The sequence below is a fragment of the Myotis daubentonii genome, chromosome 17, assembly GCF_963259705.1.
Source record: "Myotis daubentonii chromosome 17, mMyoDau2.1, whole genome shotgun sequence".
NCBI lineage: Eukaryota > Metazoa > Chordata > Mammalia > Chiroptera > Vespertilionidae > Myotis > Myotis daubentonii.
Genome location: NC_081856.1, coordinates 42,565,479 through 42,589,329, shown reverse-complemented (window position 1 = coordinate 42,589,329; position 23,851 = coordinate 42,565,479). Strand labels below are relative to the sequence as shown.

General features: G+C 40.9%; 2 protein-coding genes across 4 annotated transcripts; one reads left to right on the top strand and one right to left on the bottom strand.

Annotated features, from left to right (window-relative positions):
- Nucleotides 1–2,147: 2,147 nt before the first annotated feature.
- Nucleotides 2,148–16,478, bottom strand: FBXO43 (F-box protein 43). Of its 3 annotated transcripts, XM_059672097.1 has the most exons (8): nucleotides 16,341–16,478; nucleotides 16,175–16,227; nucleotides 15,691–15,789; nucleotides 11,431–12,905; nucleotides 7,711–7,813; nucleotides 5,601–5,684; nucleotides 3,315–3,518; nucleotides 2,148–2,760 (listed from the first exon to the last, which is right to left on the bottom strand). In XM_059672097.1, exons 3-8 carry the CDS (start codon nucleotides 15,691–15,693, stop codon nucleotides 2,512–2,514), a joined length of 2,118 nt encoding a protein of 705 aa, XP_059528080.1. In that variant the 5' UTR covers nucleotides 15,694–15,789; nucleotides 16,175–16,227; nucleotides 16,341–16,478; the 3' UTR covers nucleotides 2,148–2,511. The 3 variants fall into 3 exon arrangements, with proteins under 3 accessions (XP_059528080.1, XP_059528081.1, XP_059528082.1); XM_059672099.1 differs by adding an exon at nucleotides 15,464–15,578 and having other exon boundaries at nucleotides 2,149–2,760; nucleotides 15,691–16,478; XM_059672098.1 differs by having other exon boundaries at nucleotides 5,601–5,669; nucleotides 15,691–16,478.
- A 3,166-nt stretch (nucleotides 16,479–19,644) lies between these two features.
- POLR2K (RNA polymerase II, I and III subunit K) lies at nucleotides 19,645–23,851 on the top strand. Its single transcript, XM_059672096.1, has 4 exons — nucleotides 19,645–19,753; nucleotides 20,395–20,464; nucleotides 21,001–21,093; nucleotides 21,885–23,851. The coding sequence occupies exons 2-4, from the start codon at nucleotides 20,404–20,406 to the stop codon at nucleotides 21,905–21,907; spliced, it is 177 nt and encodes a 58-aa protein (XP_059528079.1). The 5' UTR covers nucleotides 19,645–19,753; nucleotides 20,395–20,403; the 3' UTR covers nucleotides 21,908–23,851.

Below are 23,851 nucleotides of genomic sequence, written 5' to 3'. Positions count from 1 at the left end.
TTAAAGTGTCGTTTCTCCTTATATTACTTACCACAAGTTTCTTACCATTTTTACCAAATGATGGGGTCAGAAATAGGAAATACCTGTCCAATTCTGGAAACAATTAGAAGTCAAATAGAAAGAATATTCCTGCCAATCAGCTAACAAGGCTGTCAAAGAGACAGACCATAGAGGGGAAGATAGAGAGGTTCTTATGTTAGTAGAGGGTAAAGCATTCATTGTTTTCCCCCAGAATTAGCCCTCTTTGTTCTTATGTCCTTATTAAGAAGTGAAACAAAATACAAAAATAAGATGCCAAATTTAATCATTCCTCTTGTTTTGGAACTTCTTGGGAACACAGAGTAGACCATCAATAAATGTTTGGTGAGCTTTTTCTTATTATTTTCTCTCACTCTGTAATTAAAACCTGTAAGAATGTAGTAATTACTGGAATGTTGTAAAATTTATTCTTGTTGTCATGCCTTGTTTGTTTAGATTACAAAGACCTTGGGCCTGGAACAGTGGCCTTTCTTTTGAACTGAAGTCTCAGATAATAGTATATTATTCATACAATTCATTTAGTGTTCCAATGCTGAAGTTGTTTAAGTCAATCATGAGCTAAGAAACTACTCTTTTTAGGCAGAATTATTCTAAATTAGACCTTTTCCCCTGGTATACCTAGATTTTTTTTTTAATGGTAAAACAATCTCCCATGTAAGACATGGTAATTACATGCATACCAAAATTAACAACAGGGACTGTGCAAAGACTTTTGTCATGTACAAGTGGCAAACTACCTCTGCTAGAATCCTGACTGTGTGATATTAGATTTAACCTGATTCTTGGTTTTCTGATATGTAAAAGGAAGATAATAACTGCCTTATAGAGTCACTGTGAGGAATGAGATGTAAACTTTATAGCAGTTAATCAAAAAATTTTAGTGGGTTAAAATTTAGGGCAGATTTTTCCAAATATATCTAATTCACCCTTCAAAATGGTCTTATGGAAATAATGTATAACAGCACAGCCGGTGGTGCTCAGTGGTTGAGCATCCACCTATGAGCCAGGAGGTCATGGTTCAATTCCCGGTCAGGGCACATGCCTGGGTTGCAGGTTTGATTCCTGATAGGGGGTGTGAAGGAAGCAGCTGATCAATGATTCTCTCTCATCATTGATGTTCCTATCTCTCTCTCTCCCTCTCCCTTCCTCTCTGAAATCAATTAAAAAAAAATTTTTTTAATGTATAATGGAGACAACCAAAGTGTCCTTCAATAGAGAATTGGATAAAGAAGTTGTGGTAGATATATACAATGTACTACTCAGAGGAAGAGGAACATTATAAGTTCAGTTCATGGGCCAGCCCTTTAAAAGGAGCACCTGGGCCCTAGCTGGTTTGGCTCAGTGGATAGAGTGTCGGCCTGTGGATTGAAGGGTCCCAGGTTTGATTCCGGTCAGGGGCACATGCCCAGGTTTCAGGCTCAATGCCCAGTAGGGGGTGTGTCGATGCGGCCAATCAATAATTCTCTCTCATCATTGATGTTTCTATCTCTCTCTACCTCCCCCTTCCTATCTGAAATCAATAAAAATATATTAAAAAATAAAGAAAAAGGAGCACCTGGGTCTCCAGCAGCCTCTGTTACTAAGTCCCAATACCCGCTGGTTTTTATAGCCCATAAATACGGGGATTTCTCTTCCCAGCTCTGGGAGCCTGGGATGGGGGTCTTGCTCCTCACCGGCGGCCTCTGCAGAGACTATCTCCCTCCTGATTGAAAAAAACGCCACACATGGATGCCGGTCCAGCCGTCTTTGCCCCCTCCACCCCTCTTACCCGTCTCAGTATGCTTTCTTCTTTACTTCTCTAGTTGTGGGACTTCCATTCAGTCAGCTTTTAGGTGGTTCTAAACGATGTTGTTCTGTATTTTAGTTGTACTTTAGATGTGGTTGTGGGAGTCAGTGAGTACAGGCATTTACTTAGGCCGCCATCATGGTTCTCTCTAATATTAAATACATTTTATTTAACCAGAAGTCTGCCCAAATAGAACACTCACCAAATTAAGAGAAAGCTTGAAATTATAAATTCAATAGAACTTCTGAAACATTTTATTTATATTTCAGTCAAATACTCATTTTCCAAATCTATAAGACCATCTATCTCAAGTTCAAAAATGTTAATATTCTTTGGAAAACTATTTTAAAAAGTGATTGAGATCATTTCAACACATAGTGATGAAATGCACAATCTTTAAATATTACATGAAACAGTTAAATACATATAAATGATAACAATGAAATTCTTTATTTAAAAACACTAAGTTATTAAAATGGGTAAAAGTGACATAGTAAAATAACATTGTTTCTAAAGTTACTACCTTAAAGAAAACATACAATGGCATGGATTATAATATAAACAAAATAGCAAATAAATCATCATCTGTCATTAATGGGAAATTTTGCATGCTTTCAAAATATCCATAATTTTAAGTCAGACTAAATGTTGCTTGGGGGAATGCTTCTTTTATATTTAAAGTCTCTTTAGAGGCGTTTTAAATTCCGCTTACTCTGGGCACTTCCTGGAAGAGGATCTTTTCTGTCCCTTGGCCTTGCTGCTCTTCTACTACATTCTTCAGACCCATGATAAGCACACAAACATAACACACAAAAGTCAAAACCACAGGCTCTGCGGCTGCACAGTCCCCTTTTCTTATATGGCTGGTACTTAGCAGGGGATTGGCACCTCGGGCAAGGTTTTAAGGCTTCATCAGTAAAAAGTGTTTTGGCAACCTGCAGTAAAAGCATATACACTACATGATCAATCAAATCTTGCTGGGAGCAATTTTTAAATGCAAATCATGGGTGATGTGAGAACCAATGGATGTGCAGGCGCTGACATGCCATTGTCTGTGTCCTACAATAAACTTCCATGTTTTTAACTTTGCCTTTTTACAGGCCATGGGTCTTTTGGTTGGATTTATGGTCGCTTTTTTTTAAATTTTTTTTTATTGACTTTAGAGTGTAAGGGAGAAAGAGAAACATTAATTTAAAAAAAAAAAGCATATACACTAAATCTTCTAGTTTCATATAGACCAGCGGTTCTCAACCTGTGGGTCGCGAACAATGAAAATACATCCTGCATATCAGGTATTTACATTACGATTCATAACAGTAGCAAAATTACAGTTATGAAGTAGCAACAAAAATAATTTTATGGTTGGGGGTCACCACAACATGAGGAACTGTATTAAAGGGTCGCGGCATTAGGAAGGTTGAGAACCACTGAAGACAATCACTTTATTTCCAACTCTGTAAATATTTATTTCTAATAAGATAATACTTACCCTAACATATTCTTCCTGTTTACTGTGTGAGTCAATAATTGAAGAGCTTGCTATAGGTGTCAAAACTTCTCCCCAAGGAGAAAATGTTGAAACCTGTTCTTTCTGAGAACTTGGTGTCCTAGCCTGAGCTTGTACAGATCTTAAAGCTGATCGATTTGAAAGTTGAAACCGAGTGGCAGCATCCTGAACATTTAATACAGCCTGCTGTGGTAAAAGACAAGAGGAGTCAATACTGTAATATCAAAAGTTCTAGGACAGCTTTCTGATGCACATCTATTTAGATGTTTGGACGTGGTTTTACAGCACTAGAATTTTTTCCCTAAACCATTGGACGTGGTTTTACACAACTAGAATTTTCTCCCTAACCCATATATGAAAATTGAAAATAGCCCGACAGGTGTGGCTTAGCAGTTAAGTGTCGACCTATGAACCAAGAAGTCATAGTTCAATTCAGGTCAGGGCACATACCCAGGTTGCAGGCAAGAGGCAGCCGATCAATGATTCTCTCTCATCATTGATGTTTCTATCCCTTTCTCCCTCTCCCTTCCTCTCTGAAATAAATAAAAGCATATTTAAAAAAAAATAGAGGCGATGGGCCCTGGCTGATGTGACTCTGTGGTTGAAGCATTAGCCAGCCAGTGCACTAAAGGGTTGCAGGTTCGATTTACAGTCAACGCCATGTACCTGTGTTGTGGTTAGGGTGCATGCAGGAGCAACCAGTCGATAGGCAATCTTTTGATGTTTCTCTCTCCTCTCCTCCCTCCCGCCCTCCCTCACTTCCACTTTCTGAAAGGCAATGGGAAAAATGTCCTCAGATGAGAATTAACAACAGCAACAAAAAAATATGGGTGATAGTGAGGATTTGGCCCACAGACTGGAGTTTGCCAACTTGTTTTAAGCCAGAATCTAAGAAGGGGATGAATCCTTTTAAAAGTTTGCTATGGGATATCATGAAATTCTTTGAAGGTTCTTACCTTTGCTATATATCAAAAGAATAATGGGATTAGACTATGCGACTCAATTTGTTTGGCTGTTTTTTGCAATACTTGTAAATACTTGATTCATTTTTTCCGTTAAATTTTTAATAGCTTTGATAATTTTAAAGGGATAAAAAGCAATACTCTTATCTGAATTGGATTCCCACAGCACTCAAATATTCAGCCAAGAAATATCTTAATGAGTAATCCTTACAGCCTTCTATTTTGTTGAAGTTGGTTATGAAAATATGTTTTTTAAAAACAACTTGGCATTCTTAACCAATTATCAAAATAAAGTGAACTGCAGGTAAATTTCCTCATGTGTCCAACTATAATTGTATTTCCTCTCCCTTGATAGTCTTCTTTAGCCACTATTGGCTCCTAGCAATGGGAAAACCTAGAACATGAGAAATTACAGTAGGATAAATATAGGAAATGAGGTTAGTTGGTCATGGTCAATTACATGATTAACAGTTTAACAACATATACGTAAGTGTAATGGATGAATATTGGTTTTCAGAAATTAGAATGTGGTTGAACTTTTTCAAGGACTCAATACATCCCTATATTACATTTCTATAAATGATTTGTAGCCTAAGCCACAACACAGGACACAATAGCACACCAAAATTTCAATGAATTTTTATGAAGTTGGTAAACACAGTGATTATGCATGCACCAAGAGAATAGAGATATGTTCTTGAAGCAAATTTCAGCCACAGAAGTAACGTTCGTTTATTTAACAAGTATTATGGAACACCTAAGGTGCCAAGTGAATTAAATATTTCAATCCCTGTTCTGGAGCAATTATTTGTGTGTGCAATTATCTCTGAACAGTACAAAGCAAAACAGTTAACAAAGGCACATGTCTGTGAACATCAAAATTTTCTGAAACATAGTCATCAACATGTTACCAGAAAACATTTAAATGTGAGAGTGGAGTCACCTTATGTTTGTTCATTTCCATGATTATAAAAAAAAGTGCAGAATACAGGAAATTTAGAAATGCAATGGAAAAGGTGTAGTATTCCAATTGTAATGTTCATTCTCACTGCTGCAAAGCAAACATGATATTGAGATCCTATTACCCGTAGCTGGTCTGTGCCTTCTAATTTGCACACATAAGGAGCTTTCAGTGACGCTAATCAAGTGTGAGAAAAACTGTCTAACAACTTTGTTTCATAATGTTTGTTTTGGTTAATGATACATTAGGATAGTTTGGTAGAAAGCATCCAGTCCGTATTAGAATAAGAGGGCATAGGACACCAGGAAGGATGTCCCTGAGGAAAAGAAGGAACAGGTAGAATACCTGATATGTTTGGACTTGCAGAGAGGAGATTTCCAGTTCTGGTGGATAATAGGAGATGAAATCGGGGACCTGTATAGAGAAACACTAAGCAAAAAAAGAGAAAGAAACTGGGCAATTATTAACTCTGGGGAGAAAAAAAGTTATATAAGAAAAAAATCTGCATATTACAACTGTCAAAAAGTCATAATAATCTCAACAGTCTTCATAATGTGAGTGCACAATTCTGATTCACTCCCAAATGGTGTAATTATACTCATTAAGATAGGAGGAAGGGAGAAAAGCATTCAGAGAGGTGGGTAGATAGTGCTAGTAGTGATGAGAGGTCAGAGAACAGACAATCCTGTAGAAAAAAAATGCAAAAAAAATAGCAGTTAAGGCGTTCTATTTGGAAATGTCAGAAGGAACAACTGAAGAATTGAAAGTGATTATCTTGATGGGGTAAGAATCAAGAGTCCGAAGGCATAGGGCAGGAGGATGTGTTTTGTTATAAGTCTCATTGTCCAATTTAACTTTATGTATTTGTTTTTACTTTGATAAAAAAAATTTTAGCCCTAGCTGGTTTGGCTCAGTGGATAGTGTGTCAGCCTGTGGATTGAAGGGTCCCAGGTTCGATTCCAGTCAAGGGCACATGCCCTGGTTGTGGGCTCCATCCCCAGTAGGGGGCCTGTAAGAGGCAGCCAATTGACAGTTCTCGCTCATCATTTATGTTCCTTTCTCTCTCTCCCTCCCCTTCCTCTCTGAAATCAATAAAAATATTTTTTTAAATTTTTAAAGCAAACCAAAATAAGGAAAAAGAGTTCAATAGGGGAAAAAAGTACAGTCCTTTAAGAAATCAAGGTTTAAAAAAATGGTGGCTAGGCTATGAAAATAATACTTTATTTAGAATTACCTAAAAGGTTGCCATACACAATCACAAGTTTCTTCCTTACAATATGTAAGGAGTACATGGGGCTTAAAGTTTAATATTAATAGGTGCTAGCTTTAAAAAAAAAAGTGTGTTTTAAGTCTGTCGTTAGCATGTAGGGCAGCACTCTAAAAAGATGCATTAGGAAGGCAATAAATATCTCACTATTATAAGCTCCCAAAGCCAACAGCTGTAGCTGTAAGTTGCCAGGAGCTATGAATAAGTTGTAAAGCAACTCATTACAGACAAAATGGTAAAACTTTTCTTCAAAGTAAAATAAAAAGTCAGAGCAGGTCCCTAATATTTCATTGTAATGAGAATCTCACCCATTTGTATCTGGGTGCTCTTGTCTTATGCTATGCTTCATCTCAATTATTGTATTTAATAAAATTGGAAAATTCCTTTAATATGTTATTAAATACTTTCTACTAGGGTAAGAATAAAAGGGTGAACTCTCACTTTCTTTTGGTATTGATGCCTAAGAAAGGTCTAAAAGTTGAACATACAAGAAAGATGGGTGCCAGAATCATCAAATGCCTATTACAGCAAGGAGGACTTTTCTTATACCTTCAAAGCTGGATCTCAAATCTTCAAAGGAGGTACAAGTTTATGATGCTTTACTAGTCATAATCTGCCATGCTCACTCACCTCTAGGCCTTCATATATATTATTCCTTTTGCTGGAACACTATAATATCTCAGCTGAGATACACTTTTTCAGAAAAGCCTTCTCTTGATCCCCAAGTATCAAACATTCCTTTTAAATGTTCTCATAGAATTAACTCTGGTCACCCCTACCTATATCACTCACAAGACATGAGCTCCAAGAGAGCAGGGACCATGTCAGGAATATTCACCATTGTATTCTAAGCAACTGGCACATGCCATCCACTAAAAAGACTGAAAAATGCTGTAGGAATATCTAATTTTGATAGGATCTAGTATATCACTTGTATTCAAATACTGCTAACAGCACATACACTTAAACAACAACAAAACCCAACAAGATGTTCTTGATGCTAGGTAATCTACTCCACTTACAGTCCAGAAGGAAATAGAGTTTGGGAAAAGAAAAGAGTTGAGAGTGAATGTTTACTAAATGGAAAAGGGTAAAAGATAGGAAAATCAAATTTGGTTGTCCAGCAATATGGGATTAATAGATGTTTATATTTTAGAATCCATTTTAGAGAAGTATTATATACATTACCTTAGCATCTGTTTTCAGTTGTGTGAGATAAAATCTCCTCCTCTGATTTGCTTTTTTATTTTGAACAATAATTTCACGCCAATTTCTGCTCACGCTCCAAACACTATGACAAAAAGATCAGTCCTTATATTATACATATACCACAAGATTAACATTTTCTGCATATGGCAATGAATAAGAAAATCTGTTTTTAAAGATTTTGGACAGTAAATTTTAAACCTAAAATTTACATTAAAAATGTGATTTAAACTATATCAGTTTCTTATGGTTTCACCACATGAAAGAAATCCTATTAAATATATGTCAGCATTACGTTGATAAAATATTACTTTATAAATGGTTAAGGGGAAAACACAGTTTAATATAAAGCCAATATAAGTCTATGGAAGACTGATTAAGAGGATTTCATTTCAAATGTGATACTAAGATTGAAAATTTGGACATGACTTGCAGCAAATGATTATCATTTATAGCATAAAAGGTTTTTTGTGCCTTGACTGGTTTGGCTCAGTGGATAGAACGTCGGCCTGCGGATTGAAAGGTCCTAGGTTCGATTCTGGTCAAGGGCATGTACCTTGGTTGCGGGCACATCCCCAGTGGGAGGTGCGGGAGGCAGCTTATCGATGTTTCTCTCTCATCGATGTTTCTAGCTCTCTATCCCTCTCCCTTCCTCTCTGTAAAAAATCAACAAAATATATTTTTTAAAAAAAAGGTTTTTTGTTTTTTAAATCAATTTCTCTTATAAATGTATTTAACAAATCTGTCATTTTCATTACACAAACATAAGAACAATCAATCCTTCATTGGAAGTACTAAATGTCAAATAATAAATACTATTATGGGCAGCACTACAAAATTTCTATCTTATAAATCACAGTTTAAGAGAACGAAGCAGCTAAAGAAAAAAATTATATTCAGTGATTGCTTATTAATCAATAACTTTGACTATACTCACTATTAAAGAAAAGGTAATCCTTCAACTGTTAATCTGGTATTTTTATTACTCTAAACTAACTAATTACTAAAAGACAGTTGAAAAACAAAGTCACATATTAAGAAGGGCCCCCCAGTTAATACTTGAGCTGTCAACACTACTATTCTTCCAGCTACCATGGCTGCTTCAGTTGCCATTGCCTCTCCCTAAACTGGTACATGTATCTTATAGCAAAATGACGAAAAGAAACACGCAGAAAGTCACCCATTTATTGGGAAGAAATGAACTGTACACTGGGTATTTGCCACAGCTATTTTAACTAACTATAATCTCCAATTACCAAGAATGAACACTGCTAACATTATACATGCATTCTACAGTACAAATACTATAAATTTTAAGGGCTGGGCAGGAAAGGCAATTATTAAAATACTAGAGGTCCAATGCATGAAATTCGTGCGGGGGTGGGGGTTCCCTCAGCCCAGCCTGTGGCCTCTCACAATCTGGGACCCCTCACTCCTAACTGCTCACTTGCTTGCTCCTTACCACCGCCTGCTCACTCTTTAGTGCTTGGCTCACAGCTCCTTAGCACTGCCACAGAGGCCAGAGAGGCTCCCGCCACTGCCACTGCGTCATCAGCCATGAGCCAGGCTTTTGGCTGAGTGGTACTCCCTCAGTGTGTGTCATAGTGACTGGTCGTTCTGGTTGTTCCACCAGAATGGTCGCTGGGCTTTTATATATCGACTAGTGGCCCAGTGCATGAAATTCATGCATGGGGCAGGGGATTCCCTCAGCCCAGCCTGCACCCTCTCCAATCGGGAACCCCTTGGGTGATGTCCGACTGATGGTTTAGGCCTGATCCCTGGGATTGAGCCTAAATCAGCAGTCGGACATCCCCCTCATAATCTGGGACTGCTGGCTCCTAACCACTCACCTGTCTGCCTGCCTGATTGCCCCTACCTGTCCTCCCCTGCCGGCCTGATCTCACCCCCAACTACCCTCTCTGCCATGGCCCCCACCACCATGGCTTTGTCCGGAAGAAAGTCGTACACCAGAAGATGACCCGGTTTAATTAGCATATTATCCTTTTATTAGTATAGATGACTAAGTATCAACTACTCCCAGAAGTGAATACCCAAAAGCATCACCTTAAGTTTTTATTTTAACTAGTCATACTCCAGCATATAAAAATAAAATTCCTATATCTATCTCAACCATCACTTAACTTGTAAACAAATTATCTCATTTGAACATTTTAAAAGATGTACACATATATGTGCACTAATCTGTTTATTATCCTACTTGAGTCAAACCAAGTACATTCCTGATCAAGTCTATTTGGAAAGGCATTACACCCTAATGAGTTTGTGGAAAATTCTAGATTAGAAATTCTAGATTAGAAAAATTAGAGGACTCAATTGTAAATCTAGATCTATCCTTATATCCTTGAATTATTAGCTGCTCAACTTTACTTCTCTGGAGCTCAGTTTCCTCGTTTTCAAAATATAGGATTGGACTAGATATGTCAGACTTCCTGTTATGAAATTCTACAATTCTCTACAATAGCCTACAATTTATGCAAGGAAGGTGAAGCAGGGCTCTAATAGAAATTGTGTAGCCATAAAAACAGTAAGGACTCTATGAACCAAACTCTTGACATATCCCTATCAAAAAGAGGTACACTAACTCTCCTGCATGTCCTCCCCCAACCATTACCTTGAAGAAATCCTGTTTCACATGACTTCCTGCCTTGCTAGTTATGGCATTCCCAAGAGTCTTGTCTTCTGATAGTCCTGGGACTCTTCAAAATTGCCAGTATGAACAGGGTTTCACTTTAGTCTTTGTAACCCTAGTCCCCACCCTCAATACTCCTTAATGTCTTGGTTTTCTCTTTAGTTATATAGCAGCACTCAATACACTGAAACCTCTGGGATCACAAATTCTTCAGTTTCTAATCCCTTAAAATTCCCCAAATTAATTTCCATTGATGTTAGCAATTAAAATGAAATAATCTATATTCCCTTGGTCTCTGGAACTTAAATAACTAAATGCTATCCTTTGTATATTGTAATTTCTTAGTCACCATAATGCTTTATATTATTTCTGACCAAGTATTATACTTTACTAAAATTTTCAATCAGACAACAGGATGTGAACTAATTAAATAAATCATTAAATAACTTTCATGGAATAAAGCCTGCCATTTTGAAAATCTAAAGTACAACTTTTATAAACTCTCCTCCCAAATGACAGGGACATGAACATTATCCCAAAGACTATATTATTGCTTCTAAAGCAGGCTTTTAGCCTGGCTAGTGTGGCTCAGTGGATTGAACATCATCCCATGGACCAAGAGGTCACAGGTTTGATTCCCAGGCATGACCAGGTTGCAGGCTCGATGTCCAATGTGGGGCTTGTAGGAGGGAGCTGATAAATGATTCTCTCTCATCATTGATGTTTCTATCTCTCTCCCCCTCTCCCTGTCTCTCTGAAATCAATAAAGATATACATATTTTTAAAAGTTGCCCAGCTGGTGTGGCTCAGTGGTTGAACATTGACCCAGAAACCAAGAGGTCGTGGTTCAATTCCTGGTCAGGGTACATAGCCAGGTTTGGGGTTCGATCCTCAATACAGGGCATGTAGGAGGCAGCCAATCGATCATCAGTGTTTCTATCTCTCTATCCCTCTCCCTCATTCTCTCTCTCTTAAAAAATTAATAAAAACATATTTTTAAATTTCTTAACATGTTAAAAGTCTTTTATTTCAGAAAAAAAAATATTTCTTACCTGCATAGGCTTTCTGCAGACAAGGAATCTAAAACAACTGCAAGAATATGCTTTAGATTTCTATATTTTAATTCTGTTAAGATGTCCAGTTTATCTATACCCATTTTCTTGCCAATCAGTCCTGCAAGTACGCACTGCAGTACAGCTATTTTCGCCTCATCCCTGTCTTCTAAGAATTCGCGTGTACCACTTTGCTGGAATCTTCTCTTTTTGTTTTTCATAAAGAGCTCATGCACTAACTGCAAGGCTGGGGTGTTTGATAAATTATTAAAACCTAAAATCAGTTCCTCACTCTGACTGTCACTGCTGGGCTGACTGTCTGAGATGTCTGAAGAAGCTGCTGGTGTTATTTCAGATTCAGAGTGGATGATCTGGCTTTCCTCTTCTGTCTCAGACTGTGAGCCTTGCTCCCGAAGGGTGGACAATCTTCTCAACCTTCCAAGGCGCCTTGACCTTCTTATGGTGTCCTCCACTTTGAGAGTTCCCTTATGTTTCTGAAGTAGCTCTTGAAAAGAACTTTCCTGGTCGGAGAGGTAATCTTCTGATTTATCCAAGCAAAGTGAGTTAAAACCACTGTCTTCAGGTGTTGAAATATTGCCTCTCACTTGAGGAAAAAACCTTTGACCTGCCTTAAATTTAATATTTGCTACAAGGTTACTTATTGGAGCCACAAATATGTCCTCATCTGTTTCACAAGTTGTTCCACTACTAGAGGAGTCCAGAAGTTTGGGAAATGTATTCTCATCGTTAACACATGGACTACTATCACTAAAGTCATGGGTGATAGAGTCTTTAAAATTATTGCCCTGAATTGGTGATATACATTCATCTTCAAACAGGCTACAGTCATCTTTGGAGTCATCAACTGTGGAAGTCTTCTGTTGAGAAAAATTAAGTCTCAATTTTTGAGGGCTTAAAGTCGCTTCTTCTGTTTTCAAAGTACTAGTAACTAAAGCACTAAAATTATTTTGCATTGGAGAACCTGAAGCACTGCTTGGAATATCTTCTTCAAAGTTGAGAACTTCACTTATACTACTTTCTATAGAACTATTGTCTGATTCATAGTTTCCCTTCAGAGGAGAGAAAGATACATCCAGCCTTCTGCGCCGCCGTAAATAACGTTTTCCACCAAGTTTAGGAGTCTCACAAAAGCCTGGGGGTATGGCTGATTTCTTCCTAAAGATGAGAAATCTCTTTTTTTTAGTAGGGGTCTCTAAAGGATCTGTTAAGCCCGGACTTACAGGTTCAAAAAATTCATAGTTTATTGTTGGGTCATCTTCCTGCTTTACCAAATATAATGTATTATCAACGCTGTAAGATTTTAACAACTCACTGTAGCCACTATCTTGAAATGAAGTGGAACCAAAATCTTTGAAGCCGGTGTACTTGATAGTGACAGTAGAAGAGTCCATCTCATTTCCTACTCCAGTTCCAACCTGACCTGAATGCCTTTCTGACATCTTCAAAACCTGTTTCTAAAACATGAAAACAGATTTTATTCTTCCTTTGAAATGCACAGCCTGACAACTTACACCAAAATATACTATTTGTGATGAGTACAGATAATAACACAAATTTTATGACAATAAAAAAGTTATTTACTTGACTATGCATAGTCTAAGCACCATGCACAGTTTCTTGAACTATACTTGAGGAGAAAAAAATCTGGCAGCATAATTTTTACATGATTTTATTACCTTACTAGGGGCCCGGTGCACGAAATTCGTGCACTGGGTGTGTGTGGTGGGGAGTGTCCCTCAGCCCAGCCTGCCCCCTCTCACATACTGGGAGCCCTCAGGTGTTGACCCCCATCACCCTCCAATCGCAGGATCGGCCCCTTGCCCAGGCCTGACGCCTCTGGCTGAGGCGTCCGGCTCGGGCAGCGGGGACCCGCAGCTGCAGCAGCCCCACGATCTTGGGCTTCGCCTTAGGCCCAGGCAAGGGACCCCTAGCTCTTGGGACTGCCAGCTTCGACCGTGCCCAGCTCCCATCGCTGGCTCCACCCCTACTTCCTGCTATCACTGGCCAGGGCGGAAAAGGCACCTGATTCTCAGATCATGGCTGGGGGGCAGGGCAAAGGCGGCCCCAGGGCCGCCTTTGCCCTGCCCCCCAGCTCTTAGCTCCCCCTGGGTTTCCGATCACTGTCAGTGGCAGGGGGCTGCTTCCTGCTTTCCCTTTCGCCTCCCTGCATTGTGCCTACATATGCAAATTAACCGCCATCTTGTTGGCAGTTAACTACCAATCTTAGTTGGCAGTTAATTTGCATATAGCCCTGATTAGCCAATGAAAAGGGTAGCTCGTACGCCAATTACCATTTTTCTCTTTCATTAGTGTTGATGGTTTTAACAGCATTAAAGTATAACAGCACTAAAATATCACTATTTGTGGGAAATCCACTCTTTATAATGTTCTTGAAATTCCAAATAAAAATTTCAAGTAAATTAAAGAAGAAATGTGAATCAATAATTATATATTAATAAGGAATGACACTAGCAAATACTTTACTCCTTAATTTTTCCAACAGTATCATCACATTCCTTCTTTTTAGAAACTCAAATTAAATCTTAACTCAAAGGAAGATATCAAAGGATACTAAGATAACTGTTAATCTTTCAAAGTTTTCTCCAGATCAAATATAATTTTTCTCTATTAAAAAATCATGAGAAGATATATTTTGACTGCAATGGGAAAGTAATTTATTTATGCCTAAGTTATATCAGTTAAATATTTGAATGCATGAGGTGGTGTTTTTTTTAATTGCTATTCTAACCACAAAATCAAATGGTTTCTTTATAATGATCATTATATCATTATTACTGGGCAAAGTATGTCTTTTTCAACCTATATTTTTTAATATATTTTATTGATTTTTTAGAGAGAGGAAGGGAGAGGGATAGAGAGTTAGAAACATCGATGAGAGAGAAACATCGATCAGCCGCCTCCTGCACACCTCCTACTGGAAATGTGCCTGCAACCAAGGTACATGCCCTTGACCAGAATCGAACCCGGGACCCTTCAGTCCACAGGCCGACGCTCTATCCACTGAGCCAAACCGGTTTGGCTCAATCTATATTCTTTCTGGCAAACTTCACATGTTTCTTTATGATCTAGATCCCCTAGATCCTGAGAATCACTGCTCTTTTGCACATGCTTACCAGCCAAGACTATCAACTTTTGCTTTCTAGAATTTGTATTATATTTTAAAACAATTTGTTTTCAATATATTAATAAAATAGAATATGTTTTAACATTTCACCCCCAACCACGAATGTTTCCCCCCTCTCTAAGATTCATTCTGGTAATCAACAGTTTCGTCCATGTCATTTGGCAAAATTAAGGAATCCTTTCAAAAAGTTAAAACAAACGCAACTATTCTACACTTCACCACTAGGTGTCTCACCGTGCTAGCCTTCGGGAAACTGAGAGGCAAATTGTCAAAAACCAAGTGGTGGTGGGGGGAGGTTGGCTAGAAGGGGTAAGTGGGAGTGGGAGAAGGGGGAAATATGTAATACTTTTAACAATAAAGATTTATAAGAATAAAAAATATTACTCCATAAAAAGAACAACCCATAGACTACTTGTTATAAACAGAAAAAAAAAAACTTCCTAAATTTTTTTCCTGTTCACCTACACATTTGAAGTTGCCTCAGACGTGCTATCTTTGTTGTCAACATGGTCATCTTTCTACTATCCTGACATTAGTCTGAAATAAAACTTGGTTCTTCAAAACTAATTTTTAAATTATTTAAAATTATTCATGCCCGCCCTCGCTGGCTTGGCTCGGTGGGCGGAGCCTCGGCCTGCGAACTGCAGGGTCCCGGGTTCAGTTCCCGGCAGGGCGCATGCGCAGGATGGGCTGACCCCCCCTCCCCCTCCCCCAGTAGAGGGCGCGCCGGAGGCGGCCGATCAATGATTCTCTCCTCGCTGATGTTTCCATCTCTCTCTCCCTCTCCCTTCCTCTCGGAAATCAATACAAACATCTTTAAAAAAATAAAATTATTCATGCCAGATCACGGAATTCCCATGGACTTACTTAATTTTACTGACTCAACAGTTCACTGATGACTCCAACAAGCCGCCTCAATATTATTCAGTTTTTAACACCAGGCTCCTGATAAAGGGTTGAGAACGATTCTCTCTACTGTGCTCTTAGAAAGGAGGGAGAGAGGGGGGAAAAAAAGCACTTATCAAATAGGAGAATGAAATACTTAACTATACTAAAACCAAATCTCCTTCGTCTGATAAAGTGGAAAATCTTACCATCCGTAAATCTTGAGCTCTTAGATGCCAAAGTTAAGTGGGTTTCCACACAAGAAAATCTCTCCCTTTGCCTTTAAAATTCATGTCAGAGGAATGCCGCTTAAAGAGAAGAGTTCAGCGAGAATCACTAACGGAAACGGGCAGCAGCCCGGTGACTGCTAACCGTCGAGGGGAAGCAAAGTGCGGCGCAGGGGTTATTTCTAACACTTGGAAAGGCCTAAAGCACATTAAACTTCCTCCGGCTTTTCCTGACAACAGGAACCGTAACCGCCTTGTTTCCTCCAGCTAGTGCTGGAACTGAGGAAAAGCCCCAAATTCGGGTTTCTGGGGCCGCAGTGTGAGCGGGGCGCCGACCGGCCTCCCCGAGGTGCTCTGGGCGCGCGCGGCCTGGTAACGGTCTCGCCGCCGCCTCCCTCCCGACCTTCCCCCGCGGGGCGGCTGCGGCCTGGAGAGCCGCTGACAGGCCGAGGGCCAGCGGTGTCACCTGGAGCCCAGCGAGTGAAGGGACGGCTTCGAGGCTCTCCCTACTCCCGGCACCTGGAAAACAAAGTGGGGCGCGGGGCTGAGGGACGCCCCGAGGCCCCTTCTGGGCCCCACACCCCGAGACCCCCACTCCCACCCACTGGAGACCAAGGTACCGCCACACCCACGGGGCCGGGCGCCGAGCCGAAGGGCGGGAGGGGAGAGAAGCAGCTCTGCCTGGTGCGCCCGGGAGGAGCCGTGGCCTCGCCCCCAGGGAGACCCGCTATGGCAACGCCCACGCCAGGTTCGCGTGGGGCCGCCGAGCTTCCCTCCTCGGGTTTGAACTGCCCGCCCCGAGTAACCGTTACGCCCCCACCGTACGCCCCGCCCCTTCCTCCGGCCCCGCCCCAGTCTCTGCTCAGCCCCGCCCCTTCCTCCGCCCCCGTCTCTGCTCAGCCCCGCCCCCACGGGCCTCCCTGCGCCTCTCAGGCCCCGCCCCAGTCTTTGCTCCGCCCCGCCCCTCCCCGCCCGTGCCCTTCAGGCCCCGCCCCCACAGGCCTCCTGCGCCTCGAAGGTTCCGCCCCCGTCTTTGCTCCGCCCCGCCCCTCCCCGCCCGTGCCCTGCAGGCCCCGCCCCCACAGGCCTCCTGCGCCTCGAAGGTTCCGCCCCCGTCTTTGCTCCGCCCCGCGCTCCATCCGCCCCGCCCCAGACTTCGCCCGGGGGACCTCGTCCTCTCCTGCCTACCTTTCCTCCCCACCCAAAGCCTCACGAGGGCTTCCCAATCTGATGGGCTCTCCCTCTCCTCATTCTCACTTTGGGGAGCTTTATAGAGAGGATACTAGGTCCTATAGTGGATGCCATTAAAAACAAGGTAGGGGAATATTTACTGGAAAATGTTTCCAGAGACAAGCCCGAAAAGCAGGTGACAAACAGAATGACCTCTTTTAGGTTAGAAGTACAGATATGCGCAGTCTATGGTCTAAAAGGTCTAACTTGGTTACAGTACGTATTTCTAGACAGGGATTGTGCTTGGTTTTTAGGCCTCTAAAAGCGGATGTTTTATCTTATTTACTGGGCACCTTTTATAAACCAGGCTTCATCCTTCTCCCTAGTCTCCTTTTCCCGGCTTCTTTTTCTCTGCCTAGTCCCTAAAATGGAATTCCCTACCTCAGCCTTTTCCTTACTTGTACCATTCTGTGCTAACATAGCTCTCCTTCAAAGCTTCAGTCATTACTTTTAAGCCAGTCGCAGCTGCCACCACTCTACTCCGACTGGACATTTCTCCATCTGTTGCCCCTTAGTCATCCAAAAGGACATAAAGTCAAATTCACTAACAATTATTAAGCTCCAACGATGTGCCAATTACTGGTCTGGGTACTGGAAATCCAAAGAGGAGTGAGGCACAGTTACTGCCCCTAAGGGGCTCACTGGTGTAAGTGCTATAAGAGAGGAACAGCAGTGGCCCAAAGAAAGAGGGGTGAGGGGACAGAGCTAACTTCATAAAGGGAGGTGGATTTTGAAGGACAAACGACAATTCAAAAGGCATGTAAGCCCTGGCCGGTGTGGCTCAGTGGGTTGGAGCAGCGTCCTGTGCACCCGAACATCGTGGGTTCAATTCCCATCAGGGCACATACCTAAGTTGCGGGTCTTGTCCACGGTTGGGGTCCACCGGAGGCAACTGATGTGTCTCTCACATTGATGTTTCTCTCTCTCTCTCTCATCTCTCTATCCCCCCTACCTCCTCCCTTCCACACTCTCTCAAAATCAATGGAAAAATGCCCTTGGGTGAGGGTTAACAACAACAACAAAGAGCAGTTAACGTGGGATTTCAAACACAAAGCAAAATGTGGAGGCTCTGGCTGGGTGGTTCCGTTGGAGTGTCATCCAACGCAGGAAGAGGCTTTTGATTCCTGGTCAGGTCGGGACAGGTGATCCATGTTTCTCTCTCACATGTCTGTGTCTGTGTCTGTATCTGTGTCTGTCTATCTCTCTCCCTTATTTTCTCTACCAAACACACACACATACACACACACACACACACATGCCATATCCTCCAGTGAGGACTTAAAAAAAAACAAAAAATGTGCAAGATCAGGAAAATTGAAACAGTTGGGCGCATTAGAGAAATTACATTTGTTATAGCTGGAAACAAAGATTTGTTTGAGGCAAAGGCGAAAAAAAAATTCTTGAGAAGAGTAAGAAGCCAAGGCATGGAGAGTTGTCCGTGCATATTAACTTCAGTGTCTGCAGGTTATCTTCTAGGCAATGCAGCGCATTTTAGAAAGACTCTGGTGGCAGCATGGTGGGCAGAAGGAAGGGAGGTGAGCTACTGCATTACTCTGGAAGAGAGTGGGGGTGGAGAAGAACCTGGGCTCACGTTACACTAGAGGCCTGGTGCATGAAATTCATGCATGGGTAGGGTCCCTAGGCCTGGCCAGCAATCAGGGCCGTTTGGGGCCTTTTGGCTGTTGGCCGGGGCCCTTTCTTCGTTCCATGCCGCCCCCTGGTGGTCAGTGCACGTCATAGCGAGTGATCAAACTCCCAGTCTCCTGGTCAAACTCCTGAGGGGACACTTTGCATATTAGCCTTTTATATATATAGATTGGCAGAACCACTGCCTAGGGCGACATGGAGTGACTGAAGAGTATAGGTTTTTGAGAAATTAAGATGAATTCAGTATGATGTTGCTGAGATACCTGTAGGACTTAAGGATTCGTGAATTACACATTCTTTAAGAGAGCATAGCTCTTCACACAAATCTCTATTACAGCCACACACCCTTCTCTGCTCAGCATTTGTAATTCTTCTCCGAATTTTGTCAGAGCAACTTATCACCTTCTAAAACACCATGTTATCTAGTTATTGTGTTTCATTGATATTTTTATTGATTTTTAGAGAGGACGAGCAAGAATCATTGATGGGCTGTCTCCTGCACGCCCCCTCCTGGGGATCGAGCCCACAACCCCGGCATGCGCCCTCGACCAGGCTCGAACCCCGGGACCCTTCAGTCCACAGGCTGACGCTCTACCCACTTTTTTGCAGTTTCTCTCCTGCTCCCTCTACCCCCTTGGAGAAGTGATTCTTTCTTTTTAATATATTTTTTTGCAGAGAGAAAGGGAGAGGGATAGAGAGTTAGAAACATCGACCAGCCGCATCCTGCGCACCCCCCACCGGGGAGGTGCCCGCAACCAAGGTACATGCCCTTGACCGGAATCGAACCCGGGACTCCTCATCAGTCCACAGGCTGACGCTCTATCCACTGAGCCAAACTGGTCAGGGCGAGAAGTGATACTTTCTACCAACTTCTTTAATCAGAGACGCAAACCTCATGAAACTTAGGGAACTGTTAAAAAATGCTTTGCTTTCCTGAAAAATGAAAATAGCTGAGGACAAGCGGGAAAGTCTGCCCACAGTCCAACGTGCAAAAGCCTCGGCTGCTCCGCACGCTCAATCAGGCACCTCGGCCCCGCCCCGGGACTGAAGGGGAAAAGGGGGGGGGGGACTATGTTGCGTCACAAGCTGGCGCCGGAAGTGGGGTGCTCACGCCGAGGTGCTGCGCAGTCGGTTTGGAATCGCAGCGGGAGGAGCGTGCCCGTGCTGAGTGAGTAGGGGGCTCGCCTGGTTGGGATTTGGGGTGTATCTGGGCCCAAACCCGAAAGGCGCCCGAGGTTTAAAGGCCGGGTGTGGGGTTGGGCGAGGCTTAGGACAGAGCCGATGCTGTTAGCCCTTTGCCTGGTGTCTTTAGTTTAGCGGCGTAGCCATTGGGGGTTGTTTTATTCGCCTTGTCTCCGCGCACGATCCCCTGTGGAGAGAGGTCATTTTTTGGCTGTCCTTTGCGAAAGTTTGGGGAAATGGGACTCTTCCTTCTGCTGAGTGAGAATGCGAGCTTTGCAGTCAGTTCTGAACTCGTCTGCCTCCTCCTGATCCTGCGCTGTTAGCTTCTCTAAGCCCGGGTTTCTTCAGTTTAGGAATAAGCCTAATAACTGGCGGGACTGTTATAAAGATGATCGTAAAGTAACAGGTGTAAGTGAGATCGCATATGCGAAGCGTTTATTGCTGTGTCCGGTTTGATAAGTGCACAATACGTTGCGGGGTGTTGTTTCTTTGTTGTTTTATTTCGCCCTTTAGACCTATGCATGGTATTTGGAAAAGCACAGATTAGGAATGGGGACCTTTCAGCCTTCTCTGGGAAGAACGAGGGCTGGTTGGGTGTGTGATACTCCGCATTGAATCTGATTTCAGGGGTTAACAATGGACACCCAGAAGGACGTCCAACCCCCGAAGCAGCAGCCAATGATATATATCTGTGGAGGTAAGAGTAGCACTTACATGAAGTAAGACGATTTTACTTCACTTTTTAAAAAATTACTATTTTCTCTTTGGCTTAAATGAGTCACTCGCCTTTAAAATTATACAGCAGAAATTTTAGCCACCATGAAGATCCTCTCAAGATTTTATTGTCCCTCCTAGAAAAAGTGCTTGTCCAGACTATTCTTCCCCCCTTAATATATTGGTAATAAGCCTTGGCTGGTGGCCAGTGGTTAGAGTGTCGGCGTGGGCATCAAAGGGTCTTGGGTTGGATTCCCGGGGCATCTGTGTCTGTCTGTCTGTCTGTCTGTCTGTCTGTCTGTCTCTCTCTCTTTCTCCCCCCTTCTCTCTCCCTTCCAGTCTCTCTAAAAATCAGTGGAAAAATACCCTCAGGTGAGGATTTAAAAGAAAAAACTGGTAATAACAACATAACCTTGAGATTGAGTATATTTTAGTGATTTGGGTGAAAAATATTGTTAGTATTTGCTTGTCCATAATGTTTTCCTTTCAGGTACTGAATTAATGTGTTTACTTTTCTAGAATGTCACGCAGAAAATGAAATAAAATCCAGGGATCCAATCAGATGCAGAGAATGTGGATACAGAATAATGTACAAGAAAAGGACTAAAAGATGTATCCTTTTAACTATGCTTTCTAAATAAGAGGTAGGAGGAAATTAAGAATAATGCTTGGGTTGATACTCAAAGACTAATTTCTGGTAAAAATGGTAATAACTTTTGGATTACTTACCCAAAAAAAGATATAGTCAGCATTTTCACGGACCAGTATGCCATTGTATAGTCACATACTATGTAATCTTAATACTAGTTGATTTTGGTTCTCATAAGTCTAATTTTCAGGGATTCTGTGTTTAACTAAATACTCATGTGAGCTTGAGTTTATGGATAAACTAAATTATAGGAGAAATACAAATATTATGTATGCTACCAAATGGAAAAAGTGAGCCTTCCAAATTAGTTGAAAGACTGAGAGGAAATTGTTGTGTAGTAAAAATATGTTTTTATTGATTTTAGAGAGAGGAAGGGAGAGGGATAGAGAGATAGAAACATTGATGAGAGAGAAAACATCAATTGGCTGCCTCCTGCATGACCCCCACTGGAGATCAAGCCCAAAACAGGGGCATGTGCCCTGACCGGGAATCGAACTGATGACCTCTTGGTTCATGGGTGGGTCAATGCTCAACCATGGAGCCACATGGGCTGGACTGCTTCATTGTTTTTTGGTGCATTGGTCTTTTGTATCGTGGAAAGACAGCTAATAAAAATAGTCAAAATGATGAATTCTATACTTTTGGGCTTTTAAATTAAATTACAAACTAGCACATTGTAAAGAGAAAGTGACTTGGAAGTATTAAAGTCTTTTATATAACTTACTCTGTTTGTCCTTAACTCAGTTTTCTACAGTGGTGGTTTTTGATGCTCGATGAAACGGAATTCAGAAGAATATCTGTTTGCCTTTGGATTTGCTGTTATTGTTGTATAGTTTTTGATGAGTATACTTATCTTTATGAATACAACTACTAGTATATACACGATTTCATTTTTAAAACCATACTGTATTTAGGTATCTATTATAAAGAATTTTTTTGTTCAGTTCCATGATTTGTAATTTAATTTTGTGTGTGTGTAATTTAATTTTGTTGTATATTTCACCTGACATGAAAAAGGTTAAAAGTGCTTCGCCAAACCACACTTTTAATCAAAACCGAGAGTCATTGGGGCCCTTGTTAAAAATAAAGCTTTCTAGGGCTCTCTAGGTGTGATTAAGTTCGTTCCTTGGAAACCACTGTTTTATATTATCAATTGTTAGTAAAATCTCCAACATCATTTTGTGTGGAGTGTAACTGTACACTTACTCTCAGTGTACATACATCATGCGGAGTTACATTTTTCATTTGTTACTTGAAGTAGGCCTTTTTGTGTTTATATGTAATGTTTGACTGGTTTTTAAATCTTGGGCAAGGGGAAAGAAGCCAATGGTTGCTTTCTTTAAGGGAAAATCAACCCCACATACATACAGATGAAGACTATTAAGGCAGGTGCAGTTCCAGGTGTAATCATTCATTAAAGTAAAAAAATCTGCTTTCAAGATATAAAAAAAAAATAGGGGTTGGTTTACACTGAATTACTGGATAAATGTTTAAAATTTTTGTCTTGATTTTAGGGATATCGATAGTTTGATACTCCATGTGTGTCCAATATTATCATCATTATGGATCATCACATTGGTTTCCCTAACATTCATTTGAAGGTCTGAAATATTCCAAGTTCTATAAAATTTATTATGTACTATACAAAGTACCGCCATGCTCATATTTTTAAAGAGTTCTTCCTTGATCTGGGTTTTCCTTTCGCCATGGCTTTCATAATTTGGTAATTGTGCTATATTCCTCCTTGACCTTGTCTTTTTTAGACAAGAGAGTCCCAACAAATAAGGTATCTCTTTATGAAAAGCCCCAACTCATTGGATAATGTTGCTCTTAACTGTGCTGATTCCATCATAGATCCCTTTCCTATCAGTAATTTAATTGAATATTGTTATTTGGTTAACCAGACAGATGTTTAATGGAGAAAGTATTACCATGGGAACTCACCATTTCAGTCCGTTCCTTCCCTATTTGTGTCTTCATCTATAAAATGGAAGTGATTTTACCTCTTGCCTATCTGGGCAGTTTTAAGAAAAAAAATGATACAATAAATATAAAATTGCTTTAAAAAATTCTTTTGAATAGTGCTCTGTGAATATAAAAATCTGGGCTTGAAGTTCACCCATCACTTGTTCGCTACTAAGCTGCTTGCTTAGACAAGCATGTCCATGAGAAAGGCATGGAAATTGGTTCACATCCAGTCCTGCTACTCAGTGACTGGCCAGTTAATTTATTTCTTTTAACTTCAGCTTTATTGTCAAAGTGGAAGAGTTAATGATGGCCGTCAGTACAGTACTTTGAGACTCTGAAGCTATTTTCAGAGATTTAAGGTATGAAAAATTCAAAAATATGTGGAATCAGAAATGACCAGTCCTAAGGAATAATAACTATCCCTTGTCAACTGGCAGTTTGATCTTACCAGGGTTCACTTTCCTTGTTTGTACCATAGGCACCTACCTCAAAGGTTTGTTGGAAGATAAAAGAATCCATAAAAACTCAGCCTAATAATAGCCCATGTTAATTATTATTACCATTACTGTAATATTAACGTTTTTCACACACGATTGTTATTGGCCTTAGGATGAGTCTCTCCCAGCTACTCGTTTTGCTGTCCTCCACGCTCTTCACATTGCTCCTTCAAGAATACAAATTTCATGATACCGTCCTGCTGAAAATCCTCAGTGGCTCCTCATTTTGCTAAAATAAAAAATGATTTGGAATACT

Excerpts from the sequence above, each read along its gene's own strand:
- POLR2K (XM_059672096.1), top strand. The coding sequence starts at position 20,404 with ATGGACACCCAGAAGGACGTCCAACCCCCGAAGCAGCAGCCAATGATA. Across the intron at positions 20,465-21,000 it reads AATGATATATATCTGTGGAG|AATGTCACGCAGAAAATGAA; the intron begins GTAAGAGTAGCA and ends TTACTTTTCTAG. Across the intron at positions 21,094-21,884 it reads CAAGAAAAGGACTAAAAGAT|TGGTGGTTTTTGATGCTCGA; the intron begins GTATCCTTTTAA and ends AGTTTTCTACAG.
- FBXO43 (XM_059672097.1), bottom strand. Across the intron at positions 7,814-11,430 it reads TCTGCAGAAAGCCTATGCAG|TGTTTGGAGCGTGAGCAGAA; the intron begins GTAAGAAATATT and ends TTTTTGTCATAG. Across the intron at positions 2,761-3,314 it reads AACAGGAAGAATATGTTAGG|GTTGCCAAAACACTTTTTAC; the intron begins GTAAGTATTATC and ends CTTTTACTGCAG.